Below are 27,958 nucleotides of genomic sequence, written 5' to 3'. Positions count from 1 at the left end.
CAAACGTAGATGTGAACCAGGCCTTAGATGAGTTGGAATAAAGTTACCAATTCAACCTTCAAAATAACATGATTAATTGTTTATATTATACAGTTAGTAATGTTATATCATTAATTATATGCTTAGTTTGATGTATATTTACTTAGGAATTCATTTGCTAGCTTTTTAATGAAATAGAGGATGTGTACTGCTTCTGAATGACATGCCTGTCAGCTGTTTATGAAGGAGTTGGACCTAGATCAGGAGTTGGAGTTAAAGAGGACCTTTCACCTCCTTGGGCACATGCAGTCTAATACACCGCTAGAAAGCCGATAGTGCGCTGAATTCAGCACACTATTGGCTTTCATGTATGGTGCCCCTGGTGAAGAGCTATCGGTGCTGGTACTGTAACACTTCAGTGTCAGAAGGGCGTTTCTGACAGTTAGTCAGGAACGCCCTTCCTCACTGTAGTGTCTATTGCGCTGTACTGTGAGAGCGGTGAGGAACACCCCCTCCTGTCCTGATAGCACTCAAGCAACACCATTTTATTAATGTTGGAAGTTACACTTTAAAGGGGCTATATCAGCAAAATCATGCTGATAGAGCCCCACATATGCGTGAATAGCCTTTAAAAAGGCTATTCAGACACTGTAAATGTTATATTAAACTACCCCCCCCGTTTTAAAATAATAACCTAAAAAAGAATGTGCTCTACTTACGGATCGTGCACCCTGGGCGGGCATTCAGGGTGTGTCTTCATCTTCTTCCATGCCTCCTCTTCCTCCGACGTCCTCCGGTTCCGTCTTCCTCCGGCGCTCGCAAACGGACACTGATATAAAAAAATAGCCTGGGCGCATGCGCAGTAGCATGCGGCTTCTACTACGGCTACTGCGCCCAGGCTATTTTTAAAGGCTATGCACGCATATGTGGGGCTCTATCAGCATGATTTTGCTGATAGAGCCCCTTTAATACTGTGATATAGTATGTATAATGGGATGGTCTGTAGCAGGGAAACAATTTATATAATGTGTTTATGTAAAAAAAAAATATATATACTTTGCACCCCCATGTGATTTGCACCTCAATGATTTATTTTGCTTGTTGTATAGCCCCATCATATTCCACAGCGCATTACAGATATTGTCGGTCTGTCTCATATGGGGCTCTCAATCCACTTTCCCTATCAGTATGTCTTTCATGTGTGGGAGGAAACCAGATGAATTCCAAAGACATTACAACTTTTACGGCAGCAGATGCAAGTTGTCATCTCATCTATGCTGAACCTAGAAGTTCTTCTTGACATAGACTTATTGCACATTTTTTAGTCTAGTATGGCAGCTATGTTGGAAAACAATAAGCTGCACGCATGCCCTTAATACAAGAAGAGATCTGGTAGATTTCCTTTCACATTCCTTCTTGCCTGGGACCTGTTACTTGCTGCATGGGGCGTTTACAGCTTGTGTACCTGCTATTCTGAGAGGCAAACATTGTACCGCTGGGCGTGTATATTGTCACCAGGTCTTGGGGACAAGACAGTCTGGTTTGTCAGGTTTCCAGTACATTGATCTGTGGACTGCTGGTTGTTCTACACTGGAAATAATGAGCTTTGATGAAGCACGAACAGTTTAGTCTCATTTTATACTTACAGATTGGTGCTACATAAGGTAAGACATCTGATTATTTCACAGATAATGGGATACATTAGATACAAGGCACATCCTGTCAGACTGCTACATTGTATAGTCTTCCAATTCTGTGTTTTTTTCTGCCTGTTAGGTAATGAGGTATACACAGGGCAATGGATCAGGTTGTCAGGCCCTCTATATATCAGGTTTTGATTGATAATACCTGACACTCATAGATCTGCTCCTGCTAATGATTTATCGTCCTCTGTGTATGAGTTTATCATGTTCATATGTCTTCTTGGAAATGTAATCATGTGACACGTAAGCAGACTGACCCAAGCATCAATTACGGCCAGGGCACTTGTTGTGGGTGGAAAGGTCATAAATGTCTCCTGGCATGGGACAACTTATATAACAACATAGAAATGTACTTTTGCTATATGTATTGTATAGTATAAAGAGTACTTTGTTTACATATTCTTACTGGGACTACAATTATCATTTTATATGGAATCAGGTGCCACTATTAGATACTGTCATGCAAGATTAGATGCTAGCATTGGGCAATAATAATAGTTGTAATGATAATCTACATAGATAGACAGATCATTGAGTCCTCCAAAAATCCTCCAAAAACCAAGTAGGTTTATTCCAAAGGCACTTAGAATTAATTTTCTTTGGCGTGCTGCGTATTGCTTCATCTATTTACAAGGTATCACACTACCTGATCCTTGCGGCTTGCATCCGTACCCATGAATGGTTGTTGCCCAGTGCAGTATATGGGGTAAAAATCTGAAAATTAGACACTGTTGATTTAGTATTCACACAATTGGGTACTGGGTATTGGGTGATACAAGAGATGACAATAGTGGCAATAAAAGAGGCAAGTACAATACATGTGTCTACTTTGACACTGTATCGGCACTTTGGGCCAAAGCTACCGGTGCTTTTAGTTAAGCAAGTGAAACACTGATCAATTATGGGCTAGATCCCATTACTGGCCACTTGATAACATGAAAAACCAAATGGGCAATAATAAGGAAAGCCCATAGTCAATCAGTGTGCCACTTAAGTGAAAGCACAGGTGGCCCCGGTCCCTAGTGTGGCTACTGGGCCACAACAGTCATTGTGTGCATCAATCTAAAGCATTGACATGAAATGCATATGTAACATCAGTTTCCGTGATTTGGCACAAGAATGGCAGGGTAAGAACACACGTGGAGGTTGTGATAATGTAGTCTATGGAGCTAAAACCATGTGTGGATTGAAAAAAAAAAGGATACGTGTCAGTAGTCCTTTATGTATTCACAAGGGCCATAATGTGATGGCTAGATGACTGGTTCAGCACATCAACAAAACAGTCAGATCTTGTGGGTTGTTCCTGGTGTGCAGTGGTTAGTACCTACCAAAAGTGGTCCAAGGAAGATTAATGATATTACTGGCTACTGTTGTGGAAGCCATAGTCAAAGGCAAAGCCGGTTTTAGACAAAGTGTGTCCCTGGGCAAATTTAAAAGCGGGACCCCAAATGTTAAGATACCAACGCCATCATATTCCGTGAATTAAGAAGGCAGTGCAGCTCTTTCACTGGCAACCCTTTTAATGGTGTCTCCTTTCTGCTCCCAAAACGGTGATAATAACACCCATATACCTATACACAATTCAAATCACCACCTTTGTATCTCCTAATAGATTTTTGCACACAGTCATCAATTATAGCGCTTCCTTATAGTCTCTGCTTCTAAATAATATTACACCCTTATCAGTAATAGCTCCCTTATAAATAATAGTGCCCTATATCAATAGTGCCCTGTATCACCCCTTAAAAATAATACTGCTCCCTTATAAATAATTCTCTCTTATTAATAATAGCCCTCTCATAAATAATATTTATCCTTATAAATAATAGCCCACTTAACAATTATAACCCCCTTATAAATAATTCCCCTTTTATAAATAATAGCTCCCCCTTGTAATAGATGCCTTATATATAATGGGTTCCCCATTTTTATAGGCCTCTTATAAATAGCTCCCTCCCTAAATAATAGCCCACCTTGTAAATGATAGTACACCCTATATACAGGTCAAAAAATGACACTGGATTGCTGGACGCCCAGGAGAGGTGAGTAAAATAGTTTGTTATTTTTACAGACCTCTCCATTGGTAGGTTTCTATTGGAAAGGGGTCCTGCGGCACAGAATGCCGTGTCCCTTTAACTTATCAAGGCCCACTAGAGTCAACAAGCTCCCGATCCTGGGGGCTCCTTTGGGGATGGGAGCCCTGGGCAATTGCCCAGTCTGTCCCCACTCCCCCCAACGCCAGCCCTGGTCACAGGGTTTTAGTTACCCAAGGCTCAGTAATGCATGTGGGACATAATGGCTAGCCTGTCTGGTTCAGACCCACAGAAAAGCTACTTTAGCGACAACTGTTGAAAAGTTAATGTGGACTATCACAGAACACAGTGAATTGCGGCTTGCTGGGTATGGGACTACATACCCACACACTGCTTAGATTGCCTATTCTGACCCCTGTTCCATGACAAAAGCACGACAAATGGGAAATATACTGTACAGTGGAGATCACCAGGAAACAATCTGTATGTATTGCTTGATTGTTTGCTACTGGGTGAGACAGTGTCAGTCTAATGGAATGCTTGTGCATATTTCCAGACTACATGGGCTGTAACTTTACTAGGCACGCTATATTACACTTTTCACTTCTATACTTGCAGCGTTTCGCTATTGTGTAAACAAAATATAATTGAAGCAAGAATTCTTGTACATTTGTGGGAATTTTCTTTGTCTGGTCTTAGAACAAAGTTTTAAATTTTTGGCAAAACTTCAGGCTCGGTGGGGAGGCTGACATATGGCACCCCCAATGGTCAGCTATTCTCCACAGCTGTTGGCTTCTACAGAACTACACAGTCAATGGAGCTGTAAGCAGATGGCTTAATTCATTGTGGACACAGTAGGCGGTGGAAGGCTTCCTACTCCATCTACTGTGTAGTTTCAAAACTGGTAGCTACTGAAATCAGCTGATCAGTGGGGATGCAAGACGTTAGATCTCCACAGATGCTCCCATATAAAACATAATAGCCTCCATAGTGCCCTCACGTGAAACATAATGGCCCACACATAACGGCCCCTATATGTAACCTAAAGGACACCATAGTACCCTCACATACAACATAATGGTCCCCATTCTGCTTCCACGTATAAGGTAATAGCCCCCACATAATGACCCCCCACTCTGTTCTCACACCCAGTGATGTCTATATTACTTGCTGCACTACATGTAGATCCCCCTGCCCAGGACGGACACCTGTACATGGCTGTAGAAGTGCAGTGAGGGCTTCCATGAGTACTGATAGAGGCACTTGATGCAGCCAGTGGCTTATTGGGAACATGTGGTAAGCTGCATTCATCACTCTTCACTCTGTTCCATGCATATGTTTTGTTCCCGGGCCTGCTGTGCCATCAGCATTTGGTGCCTAGAACAGAGAGCAAGTTGGCATCAGAGCGGCATGTGATGAATGTCACTCACCACTCGCTCCTAGTACACCACTATCCACAATCAGGGCCTCCATCAGTACTCATAGTAACACTCATTTCCCTTCTAAAATAAGGACGGCACCTGTGGACAATGCACAGACAGCCATCCTAGGGAGAGGGTACTTGTATACAGTGCAGCATGTAGTGGTTCTTAGCCACGCCACATAACCCCTGAGGTACGTGTACTGTAGGTTGAAAACCACTGACCTAGTATACTGTCAGGCAGGTGAATAAGCCTGTAGGTTGGCAGTAACTGTGATGAGAGTAAAACTATCCACCCAGTCTGTGAGCAAAAGCTAATAAAATGTTTATCTGAATTAACCCTGTGCGTTCCCTCTATATGAATTCTTTTGAATACCACAGGTGAATCTTTCTCTTACATGTGGCCCTGATCTTTTAGAAGAAATAAAATCCTGATTTGCTCACATAGGTGCATAGCTTGTTACATGAGAGTTGCACTTAAAATGCAATGCACCTGTCTGAGAGACATTCAGCGCTTTGAACAGAAAGTTCACTGAGTTTTCCTCCGCGGACTTTAAGTTACAATTATATCTATGGGAAAGCCTCCAACGTTTCCATAGATATAATTGACATGCTGTGATTTTCAAAACGGCAACGGTTTTGGAAATCGCAGCGTGTCTGTGCTGCGATTTTTTCCGCAAAGTGGGGATGGGATTCGCATGAATCCCATCCACTTTTAAAGTACTGTAAGACGCCAGTTTCGAATAGCACGCACCCATAGCAATGAATGGAGCTGGTCAGCACATAGACGGGGCCGGCGTCCTGCCGCTTAACCCCCTGCGTGCCGGCTGTGTCCATTCATTCCTATGGGTACGTACTATTTGAAACTGCCGTTCGAATACTACTCGCTCATCTCTAATCGCGACGTTTCTGACCTCAACAAGTTACCCTTTATCCACAGAATAGGGGGTGATTTGTTGATGGATGGGGTCTTGGATTTCCATCACAAGAACTTGGGTGTTTTGCACCCCAGTTTAAATTGAGGTAGTGTTCAGAACTGCATATCCCTGCCCTGTTTGTTTCAAAGGGGCTGTTGGAAATAGCCTAAGTACATTGTTTGGCACAATTTTTGTGTAAATAAGGCTGAAAGTCTGAGACTCTTTGATGTCTATGCACAGTTTTATAAAATCCCCCTCCTGTGCTTTAGAAGGGTGTGGAATGTTTGATTAAATAATGATTGAGTTTCACCTACATAAATCTCTGCTTATGACGTACTGTAGTTTCTTAGATTTCCTTCAGTAAGCTAGCTGCACAAGCGGTACGACCATTTCACCATTCCCTGATATTCCTTTGTTATACCATAAAATATTGAATTTCTAATTACTGTAATTACGTTTCCATGTAACCAATACCATAGACTCATCCAAGTCATTCATCAGTTCTATAATGTTAGTGCAATAATTGAGGATTGAAATTTGCATACATATTCTGTTGGTTGGTCGCGTTCATTGTCATCTGTTGCACTGGTTTAGATCTGTCTATCCAATTGTGTTAAAATTGGACCATGAATCTTTGGGAATATTAGTACACTAGGAGACTGTGTATTCACTTTCATATGTGAATAGCAGTTTATGAGAACACAAGGTACTTTATACATTATGCATTATGCTCTGTGTTCTCCTCTCTCTCTATATATATGATACAGATGTACAAAAGTGAGATTTACTATGCAAAATGCACCTTGATTCAAACTGTATTGCTTGCTGAATACAGAGCATTAATAAATATGCACCAATGTGTCAAAATTTTGGTGCAAGATCCTGGCTCATAGTACATCAACTAATAGGTGGTAAAAACTTTATTACCCAACATCACTGTGATAAATCTTGCATATTTTTAGAATGTCTAGTCAGGCTATTCACTGTTTAAATATATGATAAGATTAGTAGAGATGCCCCATTATGTGCTCAGCCATTTAGGTTTAGAGGAGGCCATACACTTCATTCAGATCTAGATGCAAGCAACTCCAAAAGAAAAAGCTTAAAGACAGTGGCGTAACTAGGAATGGTGGGGCCCCATGGCGTACTTTTGACATGCCCCCCCCCCCCCCCGACCGACACCTACGCCGAAGATCTCGACCGACCCCCTCCTCCGCATTCCTGTGCGCCCTATTATGCCCCATCGTGGTCCTTCACACAGTATTATCCCCCATAGTGGCCCCTGCACACAGTATTATTCCCCATAGTGGCCCCTGCACACAGTATTATGTCCCTTAGTGGCCCGTGCACACAGTATTATCCCCCATAATGGCCCCTGCACACAGTATTATCCCCTATAGTGGCCCCTGCACACAGTATTATGTCCCTTAATGGCCCATGCACACAGTATTATTCCCAATAGTGGCCCCTGCACACAGTATTATGTCCCTTAGTGGCCTGTGCACACAGTATTATCCCCTATAGTGGCCCCTGCACACAGTATTATGTCCCTTAGTGGCCCATGCACACAGTATTATCCCCAATAGTGGCCCCTGCACACAGTATTATGTCCCATTGTGGACATCCATAAACAATTATTATACTCTGGGGTCTTTTCAGACCCCAGAGTATAATAATTGGAGACCCAGGGGGAGAAAAACATAAAAAAAACCTCTGTTACTCACCTATCTCCCGTCTCCTACGCTGTCGGCCTCCGAAGTAGTTGATCTTCAATTATGTCAGACGTCACATGACCCGGGACGCAGGCGTGACGTCAGACGACTAGCTGAATTCTGCACGGATCGTGGAGAGGTATATAACAGTGTTTTTTATGTTTCTTACCTCTCCCGGGCCTCCAATCATTATACTCGGGGGTCCGAAAAGAACCCCGAGTATAATGATAGCAGCGGTAGCGGCTGTCACCGGGCCCCTAATGTCCCGGGCCCTGTGGTAGCTGCCTCCGCTGCTATGGCGGTAGTTACACCACTGCTTAAAGAGGACCTTTTACCTCCTGGGGCACACGAGGTGTAATACACCGCTAGAAAGCTGACAGGCTGCTATGGAAAAAGGAACCCATTGATGTCAATGGGAGGCTTTTTTCCACGTGGATTCTGACACGGATTCAGCGTCGAAATCAGTGCCAAAAAACTTAGTGTTTTTTGTGGACCCTTAAACTTTTTCTTGGTCTGTGCATTTACTGTACATGTGCTGCAGTATATTAGCTCATTATTCCAATGTCTGCCTTTTGGATTATTATATATTAATTACAGTGAAATAATGATTCTAAAGGTTTAGAGCTTTTTCCTCACAATATGCAGTGTATGTTATCTTTGTTAGGTCAGTCATTACGGCTGCATCATTGGCAGAGCTGTGGTATACAGACGGCAGACTGAAAATGTAATGAGAAAATTGTCTTCTATCCCTGTAATTGTATAGGAGCTGCTTGTGAATACAAACCAGGCTGTGATGTAGGAAATCTAATTGAAATGTATTGCTGTGATATTGTTATGTGTATATGCAGATTTGTCTACAATACACATAATATAAGAGATTATTCATGAAAATATTGAGACGGGTTTCTTCCTACTGTTAGTCTATTGTGGTAATCGGAAAAATCAGAACTTTTAGCATCATTGTATTAATTCTCTCTTCTATTTTGGAAGAAATTAGCAAAAAAATCTGCAGAACGGCAGCAATAATTTAAAATATTATTAGAGAAATTACTGCTACATTGGAAATGCAGGAATGAAGTCATTCACACCATTATTCTACATTTTTAACTGGATTCATTGTGAGTTCATTCATTGCATCTGTCTGGTTGTGCTGCAGTGTGCCCCAAACCCTGCCAATATACAGATCAGGTGGTTGTTCTGGTGGAGGAACCATACAGTGGTACATGCATTATCTACATGTATCTCCTGGCAGTAATGGATAATATTTTACCAGCTCTGTGAGGAGCTCATTCACCCTCTGGATATTGCAGCACCAGCTCCTTAACTCTCTGCTCTCTGTCTGCCTGTCTAATTCTTCCCCTCCCGTCTATAGACTTCAATAAAGATCTGAATAGAGATTGACACCAGGTTCACACTAGGGTTCAGTGTTCCTTCTTCGGGTCCACTTGGGGAACCGAAAAACGGAAAGATAGCCTGCTTAAGGCCGGGGCCCCACGTGGTATAAAGGCTGCAGTTTGCCCATGGGGTAAACACCACCCCCCAAAAAATGCTTCATTTTATAGTCACAGCAAAGTGGATGGTATTCTAGCGAAAATACCCCGAACATACGCAGTGCAGACACTCAGTGATAACGTCAATTATATCTCTGGAAACAGTGGTGGTTTTCCAATAGATATAATCGAAACACAAAGTAGCAGAGGAAACCTCTGTGAACCTTTTGTCAAAAGAGCTGCAGGAAGAGCCATGATTTTTTTTTGCTGCGGGATGCCACTTGGGGCTTTAGCCTCAAAAGCGGTTACCCGTGGAAACAAGCAGACCCCGTAGACTATAATGGGGTCCACACGGTTTCCACCCAAAAAATGCAGAGAAAAGTCCTGCTTTCAGGATTATGTCTCTGTATTGTTTAGTCTGGGGTCCCACAGAATGGAAACGCCACGATTTTCCCGTGGCTGGGTGGCCACGACTGAAAGCTGGTGCACTGCACCGGCATCCAGCTGCGCACTCCGCTCTGGATTGGGCCCAATGAATGGGCCTAGTCCAGAGGAGGGAGTGTCTTCAGGCTGAATCGCGAGGCACCTCAAATACAGCCTCAAAATCTTGACCGAAAAAACTATGTGTGAACTTACGCTTTGGCAGGTTTGGGGATGGAAACTCTGAACATAGATCAGGTGCAGGTCTGAACCCAGCCTTAAGAAACAGTGATCTGTGCAAAGGAAAAGCAACCTATTATTCCATTGCAAGCTATTAGCATCTACAGTACATTGTCTTTTCAGTGAATTCTGGAACATTATAGTAGAATTCTGTATATTATATATTACAATTTTAGAGGAATCTTTTCAAGATTTTATCTAGAATACCTGATTCTATAAGTTGTAGTTTTTTGAGTGAAAAGCTCTAGTTTTATGTTTTCCTAGACGCATATATAGCAGTGGCCAGCTACAACCAGTTATACGCTTATCTTTGTTTCCTACCTGTAATGTAGGAATCTAGTTTTTCCCCCAGTTCAGCATTGTTAGTACATTAGTGAATGTGAGTCATTGTCAAACCTGTTTACCTACGTCATTTTCCCCAATTATAGCGGCGTGATTGGATTTTGATACTGTCCATCAGCCTCTACTGGTGTGACTCTGGTAGCGGCTGAGGTTTATATCTTTTATTTGCCAGGTTATCAACTGCATTGATTTATAACCCTATTTAATCTGTTCAGTAAAAACCTAAAATTGAATAACGTTTTGCCATTACTGGCAGCCTATTTGTATGTTATATGAGTATGAGATGGTGGTTATAAGCGAGTCCAGCAGGCTGTTAGAAAAACCTACAATGAGGTTTTTATTTCTTTGTCAATATTCCTGACATGGTTAATGTGCCTCGGGCTCTTCCCATGGCCTGGACAAAATAATGCATTCTCAGTTATCGACGGAATCATTTAAAGTCAATTATGAACCAGGAACATTGCAGAAGAAAAACGCGGGGTTCTTTGTAGGTCTGGTGAAAAAACTCACAGAAACAATACCTATTTGGATTGTATACACTAAGGAGCTACAGTATGTCTGAATCCAAATCGATTTGTGGCACAAAATACAACCATGTATAAAAATATCATCAGTTTGTGTCAAATGTTATTGTTCAAGTATTAGTTTTGGATTATAATTTTGGATGGAGAAATTTTGTTTTATGACTTACTTTTATCAGCTTTGGCTTTTTTTTTGTTTTATAGTAAAGTTTTATAATACAAAATATACTGTTTACAGATGACAGTCCATAGAATCGGCAAATATATATGACTGTGGATGTCAGAATTGAGTAGATGTTGGAGCATAGCCGATTTGTTGGTAGCTGCTGTTCTTTTAAATATTTTACTTTTACATTGGATTGACATTTACAGGATATCCTATAAATTATTAATATATGATAAACTAGCTTCTGCCCGCAACTTCGTCTGCGGGTTGTTGGCATCGATGATCCGCCTATATACAGCAAATTGCTGCTGTTAATGATCCGCCTGCTTCCGCATTTCAGCAGCTTTCAAGCTGTCCTGCTGCTGAACTTGTTCCTTGCACCGTGCCTGTGATTGTTCCAGCATCTCAGCAGCTGGCTTGCATGCTACATAATGAGCATGTTGTTGGTGTCGATGATCCACATGCTTCGGCATTTCAACTGCTCTAAGCCGCTTGACACCTAGCTTGCTCAATCCTCCTCAGCTTCGCTAAATTGCAACAAACTAGATTTTCTTTTTCCTGGCATGTTTAAAATTGGCAAACTGCCAATTTGGAATAAAGAGGTTTTCCCATGTCAGTGTCTCAGCACTGGAGCAGATCAGATAATATGCAAATGCTTTTATACAATGGACTCAGTGTTAGCTGTGTGTTTACATAGAGAGATAATAGACTTGGCTTTATCAGCAAACTTCAATTAGCTGAGATAATACTGCCAAGAGCAGTGTAATATAGTATGTGAACATAAATTCATAACAGTCGTGAAGCCATGTCATTTACCAGGATAAAAAGCCTATGTGTTAATCGAGGTTAAAAACTATCTATGTGCCAAATTTCATCCAAATCCATTCAGCTGTTTTTGCATGATCAAGTAACAAACATCCAAAAACCCACGTACGGCTCTCCAGCTGTTGCAAAACTACAATTCCCAGCATGCATACTTACTCTGCTGTTCTTGGAACTCCCATGGAAGTGAATGCAGCATGTTGGGAGTTGTAGTTTCACAGCACCTGGAGAGCCGAAGGTTCCCTACCGTGGATCTACAACATTAGCCTAAGGCTGAATGCACAAAGCTGAGTGTGTAGTGTGATGCTCCACTGAGAGGGGGTGTCTGATGGTTTATTCCATTCCGATGAACATAGAGCAGGTCCTATTCTATCGGATCAGAATATATCAGAATCCCCCATAGAGGTAAGTACATTACAGAATGCACTCCAAGTGTCTTCCGAGTGCATTTCGCTGCAAACTCGGCCCCATATCGAACAACAAAATTGTTGATGTTCTTTGGGTTTAAGTCTCTTTCTTTTGTTTATCTCTTGCACTTCCTTTCTACTCTTCCCCCTCTCCTCCCCATAGACTTCTATAGACATGAGTCCTGTTACCTGCAGTCCGTCTCAAGATGGATAAAGCGGGGCTTTTCAGGATGACAGTTATTTTATAGACAGAAGGTGAGCAAGGAAACCGCCTGAGAAGAGCAGCAAGAGGCGTTTGTCTCCGATTACAAAGATTCTTATAATCACATGTACTATTCATTCATGCAGATTGTGGAAACAGCAGAACCTATATAAGCATGTTGTAATTCAGAAGCCCAATCTTTCTCTGGTGACTTCTCTCATTCGGAGAGAGTTAGGTAACCACATTATGTTTAATGACCCACCAAAATTGGCAGGTTCAGTTGTTATTTGTGTAACGTGTATGGCCGTCTTAATAGATTTGGTTGTGGGTGCAGTTCAGAGCTGTAGTTTGGCAGGTGTATGTGTTTGCTTAAAGAAGCATCATCAGTATTATCAGATTATTTATTTTTCTTACTTGTATAGCACCAAGATAAGATAAGATAAGATAATCCTTTAATAGTCCCACAGTGGGGAAATTTCAGTATGTTACAGCAGCATAGTAATACAGATGCAGGATAATACACAGTAAATATTTCAGAAGTAGTAGACACACATATGCTGAGAAAGATATACTAGGAGTCCATAGCAGCTTAGGAACAGAGAAGAAAGAAGGAGGACATTCATAATCATTAGTTCTCTGTGCGGAGTGTTCTTCGCTCGGTCTGATGTAGATTATACAGCCTGGTCGCGGTTGGAAGGAAGGACTTGCGATAGCGCTCCTTCTCACACTTGGGGTGAAGCAGACGGTCACTTACACTGCTGCCAAGTCCCATCAGGGTCCCATACATGGGGTGGGATTTGTTCCATAGCACTGTATAGACATTGTCATATTTGGAGTTATGGGCTCAGAATTGTCAACTTAATGCGTTTATAGGTTGGACTTGATGGACTTTATCCAATCTTATCTGCCATATTACTATATTATTTCAGGACGCCATTAAGATGTTAAAAAGTTGATCCAAAATACATTTGGGACATCTATAAGTATCAGCAATACCTACCAGCCATTATAGGTATCATCTTATATACCTGTATGTCTACAAACACCTGTATGTGTTGGTACAGGACATGTGTAGAGTTGTTTGTTTAAAGATTATAGGCTCACCCTATGTAAATGTATGTGGACAATAGTAAACGTATTACCTATTGAAGGCCTCTTCTTTTTCTAAGAAAGATAGTTTGCTTAGTAACCCACACCTCCTAAACATACTTTAGTATAATTTCACATACCTCCTTCTAGGAAACAGATAAATTCCCTACACGTCTAAGGCTAGGTTCACACTTCCGCTGGGCTCTCCGTCGTTCATTGAGGACAATGTATCAGTGGTCTGGACAGAATAAAGGTTTTTCTTTGTTTGTAAAGGACACCTGAGCTTACATTTTTTCATAGTATGCCACATGTAGCCTGTAATACTCTTACAGAACCCCCTTAAAGTGTCTCCATCTTTACTGTCTATCATATGACAAGGTTAACAAGAACTATAAAGTTATACATGTATTTATTTCTTATTTTGTAGATTGGACAACAATGACGATTCTTTATCACAAAGGGATCTGCAGCCATAAAGTACAGATTAACTTCAACAAGTTATCAGATATTCAAGAAGAAAGTGAGGAAATCTCTGCACAATATATGACCAGGAGAGAACTTCTGTGATTATTGGTTTTCCCATCTGCATGAGGTTGACAGCGCTCCTTACATTGTAATCATGTCTAAAAGCACAGAAATACTCAATTTGTCCTATTTGTTGGACCAAGAAAAAGAGGCCATTTTAGCTGTGCTGAAGCGTGATGAAAACCTCAGGAAAGTAGAGGATAAAAGAGTAAGGTAAGCTCGCCAAAATAAGGTGTTTACGTTTTTTTAGGCCGAGTCCATTTACCTTTTTCTGTCCCTATCATCTATCCATTCTTAGCTATTCGCCAAAATGTCATTACTCCGTTTAGGCAATGTAATGTTTGATCTTTGGGTCTGCGTTTAATATACTGTCCTAGGAAAAGGGATATTCCCACCTCAGATTTTTATGGCACATCCAAAGAATATGGCAAGGAATTCTCAAAGCAGACAGGTTGTTCTCTTCTGCTTCCATAGCTCCTTGCCAGTGGGGCTGGACATTGAGACACATTTTTAATCTTAGCCATGACTAGCTAAGAAAAACCTCTTTAGCCTAAGGCCCCATGTAGCGTCCCGCAGCAAAAAGTGCTGCGGGACAAGCCATGGCGGCAACGCATTGCGGTTCTTGCCATAGGTTTCCTCTGCGGACTTTCTGCCTCAGTTATAGCTATAGGAAACCCTCCAGTTTTTCCTTAGATATCATTGAAATACTGCAATTTCCAAAACAATGACGGTTTTGGAAATCACTGAATGTCTGGACCTCATATTTTCCCGCAAAGTGGGGATAGGATTTGTTAGAATCCAATCTAATTTGCTGTGACTGTAAAATGCCACATTTTTTCCCCGCAACATTTACGCCACATGGGGCCCTGGCCTTAAGGCTGAGGCCCCACGTTGCAGAAACACAGAATGTATTATAAAGGAAACTTATATACTTCTCCCTTCTGACTCAAAAAAAAAAAAAAACGCAGAAAAATTTGCAACAAAAATTGCGGTGTTTCCGCAACGTGGGGCTTTAGCCTAAAGCCGGGGCTCCACGTTGCAAAAAAAGCAGCCTTTAGTCTCGGTGTACACAGTGTGGCCAAAAATGCTGCATTTTAAATTACCTGCGAAGTGGATGGGACTCTGGCTAATCCATCCACACATTGCAGAAGAAAAATAACAGTGGAAAAGCTGCAATTTAAAAAATTTTTTGAAAATTACAGAACGTCAATCATACCTACAGAAATGCGGCCTACGTGGGGCCTTAGCCTAAAGCTGGTGCCCCACGCCCGGAAACTCCACAATTTGTCTGCGGTGGAAACGCTGGTGGAAAAATCGCGGCGTTTTACAGTACTTGCAAAGTGGATGAGATTCATGCGAATCCCATGCCCACTGTGCAGTAAAAACCACAGAGCGGACATGCTGCAATTTCCAAAACCGCTGTGGTTTTGGAAATTGCAGCATGTCAATTATATTTTCAGAAACGCCGGCGTCATTCCCATAGATATAATGGCAACAGAGAGTTCGCGGAGGAAAACTCTGTGAACTTTCTGTTCAAAGCGTGCGGGAAGAACCGTGATGCTTTAGCACGGCGTTTCCGGCCTGTGGTGCCTTTGCCTAAAGGGGTTTTCCAGCTACCTGTATCATATAATGCTAGATAGAAAAATATGCAGTTTTGTTATTTATATACTATTTATATACTTTAGCAGTTCCTCATAGTTAGATTGTATGCTCTTACAGTGTCCTATAAATATTCCTTGACCTGACCTTTAGGGTGCATTCACACAGAGTTGTTTTTTTTTTTTGTGTTTTTTTTAAATGTGGATTGTGAGCCCCACATAGAGCTCACAATGTACATTTTTCCCTATCAGTATGTCTTTTTGGAATATGGGATGGAAATCCATGCAAACACGGGGAGAACATACAAACTCCTTGCAGATGTTTTTTTTGCCCTTGGCGGGATTTGAACACCAGGACTCCAACGCTGCAAGGCTGCAGTGCTAACCACCGAGCCACCGTGTGGCCCCTCACACAGAGTTTTGTGGCGCTGTTTTTGAATCAGCACTGCAAAACAGAATTCCATTGAGTTCAATGGATTACATTGGGATTCTGTTTTGCAGCGCTGATTCTTTACACAAGTTACTGTGGTAAAAACAGCGCCACAAAACTTTGTGTGAATGCACCTTTAGCCAATCTACTCTTACTTTTTTTTCTAAAGCTAGCCACAAACACGCCATAGCAGAATGAGTATACTGTAGTAATATCTGTGGTGAGAGTGAATGGTGATGGCTTTGGCAAAGGCTTATCTCCAGCAGGAACTGGGTAAGGTCTATTATTGGGAGCAAGAGCTCCTAGGAAAGTTCTATACATTGCCTTGTCTAATTGCGTTGCCGATCGGCCAACCAATGAGTAAACAATGACTTGTTTGATGGCTGACTGATTCTTTAGACACAGATTATTGGCAGCACATGACCTTGGAAAGTCAGAGATGTTCTACCAATATTCAGTGCAGCTGAATGCGGAAGGAACAATCTCAGTAGGGATCAGTCCTCTCTGTTCACTTTGCTTCATCTTGTGTAATAGGCCAGTGGAAATGTGTACCATCCATTGGTGCTTACATGCCCGCATCTACAGATGAATGGGAACCATCATCCTTTCCTTCGCAAGATATCTGCTTTTGGGAAAGAGTTGAAAGGTTCATAATATATTACATATATATTACCACATTTACATGGCCATAATACATTCATATCAACTAGTTCCTATGCAAATCCAGTCCCAGCAGAGAATCTAAAGACTCTATCTAGCAACTTCATTGGGATCAGAATATAAGCCATATAATACAAATGTGAATGTGGCCTTACTCTTTCAAAATTAAAACCAGAATATATAGAGACTGTGGGCTAGAAGTGTCCATGGTACATTTGAAGTTCACTGTTGCCTATGGAATTTCGTTTACATAATTATTTTTGATGTATAATTGATTTTGTCTTATACCATCAGAAGAACAGTGTTTTCCCTGCAGTATTGCTTTAAGCAGCTTTAGTTTTCAACATGGCAATTGCTGAGAATGTTCTAGTCATTGCGTTTCGCTGTAAATTGTAGAGTACACAGGAAGAAACTGGTACTCTAGGTCTCAACATTCTTGGAAGTTCCTCAGTTATCTGTAGCTGCCCTTGAGGGTCTTTACATTGCCCCCTCCTGAGTGACCTGACTACTTCCGGCTACTTCTAGGTATTTTACATTAGGATCTTTCTTTTCTTTTCTTTTTTTTTTAAATGTAGATTGTGAGCCTCATATAGGGATCACAATGTACTTTTTTTTTTTTTTTTTCCGCTATCAGTATGTCTTTGTAGAATGGGAGGAAATCCACACGAACACGGGGAGAACATACAAACTCCTTGCAGATGTTGTTCCTGGTGGGATTGAAACCCAGGACTCCAGCGCTGCAAGGCTTCAGTGCTAACCACTGAGCCACCGTGTTACCCTTTACATTAGGATCTTGCCACAGTCACTCAGAATTTACATGTGGATTAAAGTTGGGTTTGAAACAATTTTTAGATGGTTTGCAAATGTAAATTAATGTTGATGTATACCCCTCAACAGATAGAAATTGTACATACTGTTTTTAACTACACTTTTATCAAGGCACATTTTGGGATATAGCAACCATAGTCACCAACATTTACAGCTAGTTTTAGGAAGCGGTGAAGATATATAGTATTTAGAGGTTTCAATTGTATCTGCTTTACTGGTGCCTGGAAGCTAATGTCATTACTTACTATTAATTACTTATTTCTTATCTGTACTACATCACTATTTATTAACCCTATGCTGTAACATTACTGCATGTATTATACTGATATGATTGCCTGTGACATCACTGTGAACATTAACCTTGAATTACAATGCTGCCTTTACTATCCTTGTACTGTGACATCACTGTGGTCCGTAGACATTAGCTGGCTTAATGTGTTTATTGAACGCTTTTCTGACATTATTCCTGGATTATGACATCACTGTAATAAGCATTGCTTTGAATCCATAGTGTTTATTCATTTATTGTGACGTCACTGTGTCTCTTGTGACCGAACTATGTCTACTTTCTCTTTATGGCTACACACAGTGATTATTATAACTGCAATTCTGTACTGTGACAGACACTAGGACTATTACACCTGTGCTGTTACTTCACCTCGATCATTAAAGAAGTACCATGACATCACTTCCTTTATTATTAGAGATGAGCGAACAGTGAAATGTTCGAAGTTCGAAATTCGATTTGAGTAGCCGCTCAATACTCAACTGTTTGATCGAATATCAAACCTCATTATAGTCTATGGGGAAAAAATACTCGTTAAGGGGGAAACAACTATTCGACTCAGGAGGGTCACCAAGTCCACTATGACACCCCAGGGAATGATGCCAACACCCTGGAATGCAACTGGGACAGCAGGGGAAGCATGTCTGGGGGCATCTAACATGCCCAAGTCACTGTATTACACTGGGATCCCTGTCAGCTTGCGATATGCGGGAGTTTACTTTTTCCCATAGGAATGCATTGACCAGCGTTAATACTCTGTATGAACTGTACTTTGTATGGCATTCGGCCAATCAACGCTGGTCAATGCATTCCTATGCCGAGATGTAGCAGTGCTGGTCATGCGCTCAGCTCGGCTACACCAGAGATGCAGCCGAGCTGAGGCAACGGCCAGCACTGCTACACCGGAGATGTGAACCCTGCTGCACACTCAGCTCTGCTCCATCAGGGATGCGCTGAACCCTGCTGTATGCTCAACTTTGCTGCATCAGAGATGCAGCAGAGCTGAGTGTGCAGCAGGGTTCACATCTCTGGTGTAGCAGTGCTGGCCGTGCACTCAGCTCGGCTGCATCTCCGGTGTAGCTGAGAGGAGCGCACAGCCAGCACTGCTATATCTCGGCATAGGAATACATTGACCAGTGTTGATTGGCCTAATGCCATACAGGGTACAGCATTCGACCAATCAACGCTGGTTCTGCCGGAGGAGGCGGAGTCTAAGATCGGTCCACAGCAGTCTCCATTCTGGTCCGAACTTAGATTCCGCCTCCTCACAGACGAGCCTCCGGCAGAACCAGCATTGATTGGCCGAATGCTGTACTTTGGTTGGCATTCGGCCAATCAACGCTGGTCAATGCATTCCTATGGGAAAAAGTCAGCTTGTGCATATTGCAAGCTGACAGGGATCCCAACCAGATTCCCACCTAAATAAATGTAATCCCTAGCTAACCCTGCCTGTACATCTATCCCTGTCTCACAGTCACATAGTTCACAGTCTCATATGAACCGGATATTAAATCCACTATTTGTATAAATTGGAGGTCACCTGAATTAGCCAGCCAATTACTTTTTCTGATTATTTTTCGATCACTCCGTTATCGTAGTTCCTGTCCCACCTCCCCTGCACAGTTATTGGTGCAAAAAAAGCGCCAGGGAAGGTGGGAGGGGAATCGAATTTTTAGTGAGTTTGCCACCTGGTGTTCGACTGGAATTAAACATCCCGAACAGCCTGATATTCAATCGAACATGTACTTGATGGAACGCTCTTCGCTCATCTCTATTTATTATCTCTATGCAGAGAAATCAGTTTATTCATTAAATCTATACCTGTTCTACAGGGTCGGACTGGGATGTCTAGGGCCCACCAGTGGAATTGTTTCTAGGGGCCCACCGCCAGGACCCTGCAGATCAGCGGTACCGAGACAGGGCGGTTAAAGGTAATAACATGTTGGGAGCCATGCTACTCACGCACTATACCATGTGCACTACATATACCTACTGCTACAGCCTGTATGGCAAGTGAACAGCATGGCTCCTAGAAATGTTAGCATTACCCGTAGCTGAAGTGTCCTGGAAAAGCTGATCTGCAGAGGTCCTGGCTGTTGTATCATCGCAGATGTAATATTGATGGCCTATCCTAAGGACAGACCATCAATATTAGAAAGATGGATAAATCCTTTAAAGTGGTTGTCCAGGAATTGGAGCAACTCATGTGGTGGGAGGGAGGTGTAAAATAAAAAACAAATAAATAAAAAAAGAATACTCACCTGTCCCCGTCGCTCCGTTGTCTGCCGCCAGTGTCCATTCAGTCTCGTACTGGCACTACTTGCTGGGAGTCCTGCACCTCATGTGATCGCTGAGACCAAATAGGTACAGGAACTCCAGAAATGAGGCCATGAGACCAAACACAGGCAGGGACAGCGGGGGGCGGGGGACAGGTGAGAAGGCTCTTTTTTTAAATAAAATATATATATATTTTTACACCTCCCTGGCGGCCACCACAGCGATCACTCCAGTTTATAGACAACCTGTTTTAAGGGGTTGTCTGGGCCAAATATTTTATGGCCACTTCACTGGTCCCCCATAATGTATGGGATACAGTGATGGGGTCATTATACTGTGTGGGAGCAGTAATGGGGCTAGCATATTGTGCAGAAGGGGGATGTTAAAATGTGTGGGGCATATTAAAGGGGTTTCCAGGGTTAAACTTTTTTTATGGCCTATACTCTGGCCATAAATACCTCAAACCTCACATTGCAGAAACACAACGTCTGCGGCTACTACAGAAAAAACCAGCAAAGTGAATGAAATATAATCAAATTTACCTCATCCACACACTGCAGGAAAAAGATGTGGAACAGCCACAAACTCTAAAATGTGAGCGCTTCTAAAAACATGGCCGGTTACTTTCAGCTGCGCAATTGGGAGAAAGTGCGGGGAAAAAAACACTGTGGAAAAAATACATTGAGATTCGCCACTATTTTTTTCCACAGCTATTTTTTTAGCCGCGTCTCACTGTTGGGCCTCATCCTTATTATCTCAATATACTGAGCATCATACTATAAGGCTGAGTTCACACAGAGTTTTCTGGTCAGGAATTTGGTTCTATTCGGAGGGTTAGAGTTCTATTGGGAGGCTTTTTTGGAGGATGATTTTGAGGTGGATTCCTGACCAAACAACTCCGTGTGAACTCAGCCTTAGGGCTCGTTCACATCTGCGCCTGGTCTCCGTTCTGCAGGTTTCCATTTCCTGCACAAAACAGAGGCAGGAGATGGAAACCTGCAGGACTCTTTCATACCCATTCATTTGAATGGGTGAGAAAGATGTCCGGCTGTGAGCGGCGGTGAGCGTTTTATGCTCTCCGCCATTAAACCGATTTTTTAAAATCGGACACAGAGTCGAACACGCAGTACTCTGTGTCCGATTTTAAAAAAAAACGGTTTTGCGGCGGAGAGCATAAAGCACTCACCGCCACACCCGGTCTGACAGCTTTCTGTCTTCTACATGCAGAAGATGGAAAGCTGAGAACGGATTGCTAGTGTGAACCTAGCGTCAGCCTAAAGCCCCATGTAGCAAGACAAAGCAAAAAGCGCTGCGGGAAAAACCCCGGCGGCAACACATCAGTTTTTCCTGCAGTGCTTATTGCAGAAACTCCGCAGAGGTTTCCTCTGAAGACTTTGTTTCCTTTAGGGTAAGTTCACGCGGGGATTTTTGGTCAGTATTTTGAGGCCGTATCTGCCTCAAAATCCTGACCAAAAAGACGGCTCCCATTGAAATCAATGGGAGCCGGTCAATTCTTTTTTTTTCCGGGAGCCGGTTTGTTCCAGCTCCCAGAAAAAGAAGCGAGGTGCTCATTCTTCAGGTCATTTCGCCTCGCGATTCAGCCTGAAGACACACTCTCCTCCCATCTAGGCCCATTTATTGGGCCTAATCTGGAGCAGAGTGCATGACTGGAGGCCGGTGCAGTGCATCGGCATTCAGTCGCGGCTACCCGATTTTTGGTCCGGAACCTGAGACGGCCTCCGCCTCAGGTTCCGGACCAAAAAACCCTGTGTGAACTTAGCCTTATACCTATAGGGAAACTGCAGGTGTTTCTGTAGATATAAGTGACATGCTGCAATTTCCAAAACCGCAACAGTTTTGGAAATTGCAGTGTGTCTGCCGTGTGTGTTTTTCTGCAATGTGTGGATGGGATTGCACTCACTGCGTTCAGTATTGCATTCGGGGAGTCTGCATGGGGACCCTCCCAAACAGACTACCTAACGCATTAGCAAGCGGTGTGCAGTGAAAGCACACATAGACTATAATGGGGTCCATGTGCTTTCTGTGCGGTGTCTGCATAGAACATGCAGACAGAAAAGTACTTTACAATCTACTTTCCTGTCCACATGACTCATGCGGACACCGCGCGGAAAGCACACGGACCCCATTATAGTCTATGCGGTCCGCGTACTTTCACTGCACACCGCTTGCTAATGCGTTTGGTAATCCGTTCGGGGGGAAGGGGGAGGGGGTTCCCATGCAGACTCCCCAAACAGATCACCGAACGCAGATGTGAACCAGGCCTTATACATATACCATATATACTCACACATATACAATACAATATACAATATACACATACAATACTATAGCACATATACATTTATATACATTCATATACCATATAAGTCATATACACTCACCGGCCACTTTATTAGGTACACCATGCTAGTAACGGGTTGGACCCCCTTTTGCCTTCAGAACTGCCTCAATTCTTCGTGGCATAGATTCAACAAGGTGCTGGAAGCATTCCTCAGAGATTTTGGTCCATATTGACATGATGGCATCACACAGTTGCCACAGATTTGTCGGCTGCACATCCATGATGCGAATCTCCCGTTCCACCACATCCCAAAGATGCTCTATTGGATTGAGATCTGGCGACTGTGGAGGCCATTGGAGTACAGTGAACTCATTGTCATGTTCAAGAAACCAGTCTGAGATGATTCCAGCTTTATGACATGGCACATTATCCTGCTGAAAGTAGCCATCAGATGTTGGGTACATTGTGGTCATAAAGGGATGGACATGGTCAGCAACAATACTCAGGTAGGCTTTGGCGTTGCAACGATGCTCAATTGGTACCAAGGGGCCCAAAGAGTGCCAAGAAAATATTCCCCACACCATGACACCACCACCACCAGCCTGAACCGTTGATACAAGGCAGGATGGATCCATGCTTTCATGTTGTTGACGCCAAATTCTAACCCTACCATCCGAATCTCGCAACAGAAATCGAGACTCATCAGACCAGGCAACATTTTTCCAATCTTCAATTGTCCAATTTCGATGAGCTTGTGCAAATTGTAGCTTCAGTTTCTTGTTCTTAGCTGAAAGGAGTGGCACCCAGTGTGGTCTTCTGCTGCTGTAGCCCATATGCCTCAAAGTTCGACGTACTGTGCGTTCAGAGATGCTCTTCTGGCTACCTTGGTTGTAACGGGTGGCTATTTGAGTCACTGTTGCCTTTCTATCAGCTCGAACCAGTCTGGCCATTCTCCTCTGACCTCTGGCATCAACAACGCATTTCCGCCCACAGAACTGCCGCTCACTGGATGTTTTTTCTTTTTCGGACCATTCTCTGTAAACCCTAGAGATGGTTGTGCGTGAAAATCCCAGTAGATCAGCAGTTTCTGAAATACTCAGACCAGCCCTTCTGGCACCAACAACCATGCCACGTTCAAAGGCACTCAAATCACCTTTCTTCCCCATACTGATGCTCGGTTTGAACTGCAGGAGATTGTCTTGACCATGTCTACATGCCTAAATGCACTGAGTTGCCGCCATGTGATTGGCTGATTAGAAATTAAGTGTTAACGAGCAGTTGGACAGGTGTACCTAATAAAGTGGCCGGTGAGTGTATATACTTGTATGAATACTATATATACACACACACACATATATACATACATATTATTATAGCATACAGTATATACTCACACATACCTGTATACAAACAGGTACAGTACTCACACAGTATACAAGACACATACTTTACACAAATGTACATATATACATATTAAACATACAGATTTTACAAAAAGAGTTTACTCACCTATTCCAGCAGTAGTAAACTCAGCAGACGGCTCCTGTCCTCCCCACACGCTGCGATGTAAGAGGACTCAGTGTGAGGAGGAGGGGGGAGGGGGAGGGAGGAAGTGCGTGCGGGCAGCAGGAGAGACCTCACAGGAGAGCAGCATAGCAGCTGCAGGTAAGTGAAGGGAGAGGCCGTTAGCTGATGCTGAAGAAAGACACGTTGTCCTCCGATGTGTACTTCTTCAGCATCAGCTAATGGGGGCCCCTGTGTGTGGAGGCAGATGCATTGGCCAGGTGCCCGGTTGGGGCCCCTGGCCATCCCGATCGGGGCCCGACCAATGCATCTGCATTGGTAAAAATCTAAACTTTAAGTCAGGGCTCGGGGGCCCACCGGGGGATTCCCCGGTACACCGGTGGGCCAGTCCGAACCTGCTGTTCTATCACTTTATTGTATTTATTATCCCCCTGCTACATAATTACATAGTAGATGAGGTTGGAGGAAACATCAGTCCATCAAGTCCAACCTACACTCACCGGCCACTTTATTAGGTACACCTGTCCAACTGCTCGTTAACACTTAATTTCTAATCAGCCAATCACATGGCGGCAACTCAGTGCATTTAGGCATGTAGACATGGTCAAGACAATCTCCTGCAGTTCAAACCGAGCATCAGTATGGGGAAGAAAGGTGATTTGAGTGCCTTTGAACGTGGCATGGTTGTTGGTGCCAGAAGGGCTGGTCTGAGTATTTCAGAAACTGCTGATCTACTGGGATTTTCACGCACAACCATCTCTAGGGTTTACAGAGAATGGTCCGAAAAAGATAAAACATCCAATGAGCGGCAGTTCTGTGGGCGGAAATGCGTTGTTGATGCCAGAGGTCAGAGGAGAATGGCCAGACTGGTTCGAGCTGATAGAAAGGCAACAGTGACTCAAATAGCCACCCGTTACAACCAAGGTAGCCAGAAGAGCATCTCTGAACGCACAGTACATCGAACTTTGAGGCAGATGGGCTACAGCAGCAGAAGACCACACCGGGTGCCACTCCTTTCAGCTAAGAACAGGAAACTGAGGCTACAATTTGCACAAGCTCATCGAAATTGGACAATTGAAGATTGGAAAAACGTTGCCTGGTCTGATGAGTCTCGATTTCTGCTGCGACATTCGGATGGTAGGGTCAGAATTTGGCGTCAACAACATGAAAGCATGGATCCATCCTGCCTTGTATCAACGGTTCAGGCTGGTGGTGGTGGTGTCATGGTGTGGGGAATATTTTCTTGGCACTCTTTGGGCCCCTTGGTACCAATTGAGCATCGTTGCAACGCCAAAGCCTACCTGAGTATTGTTGCTGACCATGTCCATCCCTTTATGACCACAATGTACCCAACATCTGATGGCTACTTTCAGCAGGATAATGCGCCATGTCATAAAGCTGGAATCATCTCAGACTGGTTTCTTGAACATGACAATGAGTTCACTGTACTCCAATGGCCTCCACAGTCACCAGATCTCAATCCAATAGAGCATCTTTGGGATGTGGTGGAACGGGAGATTCGCATCATGGATGTGCAGCCGACAAATCTGCGGCAACTGTGTGATGCCATCATGTCAATATGGACCAAAATCTCTGAGGAATGCTTCCAGCACCTTGTTGAATCTATACCACGAAGAATTGAGGCAGTTCTGAAGGCAAAAGGGGGTCCAACCCGTTACTAGCATGGTGTACCTAATAAAGTGGCCGGTGAGTGTATAACCCTACAATCCAGGGGAAGGCAAAAACCCCATGAGGCTCATGCCAATTGCCCCATATCAGGGGAAAAAATCCCTTCCCGACTACGTCACCCAGGATCTGGTGCCTGATATGGCTCTACAGTTACTTTGGCACATAAATATAAATAATAAATATAAATATACGTTATAGCTTTATAGTGTGTGTAAAATTGTGGAGCCAACACAGTATATGTATGGTATAAAAACTTGAGAGATGGTCTACAGTTATAAATGTCCCCGTGTGGTAAACTAATGCAACAGACATAGGATATGCTATTCCTTACGCTATTCATCTTATGCTAGGTTCACACCTGCGTTCATCTGTCCGTTCTGAGCTTTCCGTCTTCTGCATGCCAGAAGTCGGAAAGCTCAGACCGGGTCCGGCCGTGAGCGACGGTGAGCGTTTTATGCTCTCCGCCGTGAAACCGGATTTTTTAATCCAGACACAGAGTACTGCATGTCCGACTCTGTGTCCGGATTATAAAACCCGGTTTCGCGGCAGAGAGCGCAAAACGTTCACCACCGCTCACGGCCGGACAGCTTTCTCACCCATTCAAAAGAATGGGTGAGAAAGCCTCCTGCAGGTTTCCGTCTCCTGCTCTGTTTTAGGCAGGAAACGGAAACCTGAACTACGGAAGTTCACAACGCAGTTGTGAACGAGCCCTTAGCGGGTGCAGAACATTAGCCTTCATTTATTGACTTAGAAGACATATCCTCATCCTTGTCATAAAACATGTCAGCAGCAGCTGCATGGTTATGTGCTGGAACATAGTACTATATAATGTGAATTGCAGCTACATGGTCGTGTGCAAGTAATTGTATTTTGCATACTATAATTTTATATTTTGCACGCTATAATAATTCTGGAGTACTGATCCTAAAAACTTTAATAACACCTTTTGCAATGCGTTTTTCAATATATCCATAAATTTCAAGGCACAATCATAGAGAAACATCAGAGTGTACAAGTAATGTTCCCAATTTGTCAATTATGGAAAAAAAATAATTATTTATTAAAACAGACTCGGATAAGCCACATGTCCTATTTAATAAGTCAATAAAGTAAAAAAACATTGAATTATAATGTTATTTCTGGGATTAAAGTGTCATTGAACCAGTAACAGTGTCAAAGTTTTATTGAAGCAAATTTCTCTTTGTACTGCGGTTTAACATCAAAGCTTCTGCTCACATTTTCATACTGAAGTTTTTGCAATTCTACTGTAGATCTTGTTCATTAAGTATCCTATATATCATCTTATATTATATATTTGAAGTCTGGATTTGTAATGTTTTATGTATCACATGCATTGAAAGTGTCTTTCATATTTTTCTTTCATATTTTACTTAAGGCATTGATTTTATTTTATCCTCTTTTCCCCCGTCATAAGGTTAGAGCAAATGAAGGCTTAGGAAAAAGTAGTAAGGTTCGGCAGCTTTTTCCTTCTGGGAGTACAAACTAGAATTGCTAACCACACCCCTTTTGTAAAACCACACCCATTTTGTACAACCACACCCCTTTGTAAAACCACACCCCTTTTGTACACCCACACCCCTATGGCACGCCTTTTGAAATGTGGAGAAAGCCAAAACCCGCTGTATCTCTGGGATCCTTCAAAAGGCTCTTAGCTGCCATGGTTATGTTACGACTCCTCTGATCTCCTCCAGGTGTGCCATTCTGGTGCAAAAAATCTAACAAAAAACTAATGTAACCACCCAGATGCCATGGTTGCATTTAATCACTGCATCTGAGTAGTTAAATGCTGTGATCAGAGGCATCTCTGAACATGGACACTGTCTAAGCCCCATGACGCCTGCTGAACTCCTGAGTGGGCGCCATATTTAACTCTCTGACAACCACCATAATAATATGGTTCATGTCACTAAGGGATTAAAGAGGACCTTTCATGTCCTCGGGCACATGCAGTGTAATACACTGTTAGAAAGCCGACAGTGCGATGAATTCAGCGCACTATCGGCTTTCCTGTTATGTGCCCCTGTGAGGGGGCATTCTTCACCACCCAACCATGACGCGTTCCTCAGCACTCAGCGTCATGGCTGGGTGGTAAGGAACTTCCCCTCACAGTACAGAACTACAGACAGTAGTGTGAGACAGATTGTAATTGACACCGAAGAGCTACAGTAACGGCACTGATAGCTCTTCAGCATTGGCCCATAATGGGAAACCGATTCAGCACTTTCTAGCGGTGTATTACATCACATGTGCCCGAGGACATGAAACCTCCTCTTTAATAATGTTCTATATATCTGAAAATAGGGAGACCTGCAATGTAGCCTTAAGTTTTCTCTCCTTTATCTTCCTCCATCCTCC

General features: G+C 42.9%; 1 protein-coding gene and 1 long non-coding RNA gene across 4 annotated transcripts in view; both read left to right on the top strand.

Annotated features, from left to right (window-relative positions):
• LOC142194693 (uncharacterized) overlaps positions 1-14,034 on the top strand; it is a 63,819-nt gene extending 49,785 nt beyond the window's left edge. Inside the window, exon 3 of the long non-coding RNA XR_012715045.1 lies at positions 13,891-14,034. This is a non-coding gene — a long non-coding RNA (uncharacterized LOC142194693). The remainder of the gene's footprint in view (positions 1-13,890) is intronic.
• Positions 14,035-14,079: 45 nt separating this feature from the next.
• Positions 14,080-27,958, top strand: part of SYTL5 (synaptotagmin like 5) — a 73,981-nt gene continuing 60,102 nt past the window's right edge. For 2 of the 3 annotated variants that reach the window (XM_075263972.1, XM_075263973.1), the window contains exon 1: positions 14,081-14,201. In XM_075263972.1, the coding sequence (XP_075120073.1) occupies positions 14,083-14,201 (119 nt within the window). In that variant the 5' untranslated portion in view covers positions 14,081-14,082. Of the gene's footprint in view, positions 14,202-27,958 lie in introns of all 3 variants that reach the window. The other variant, XM_075263974.1, reaches the window with a different exon arrangement.

This window comes from Leptodactylus fuscus, chromosome 2 (genome assembly GCF_031893055.1).
Source record: "Leptodactylus fuscus isolate aLepFus1 chromosome 2, aLepFus1.hap2, whole genome shotgun sequence".
Lineage (NCBI taxonomy): Eukaryota > Metazoa > Chordata > Amphibia > Anura > Leptodactylidae > Leptodactylus > Leptodactylus fuscus.
Note: the sequence above shows the minus strand (reverse complement) of the source record. Positions and strands in the feature narration are given on the sequence as shown.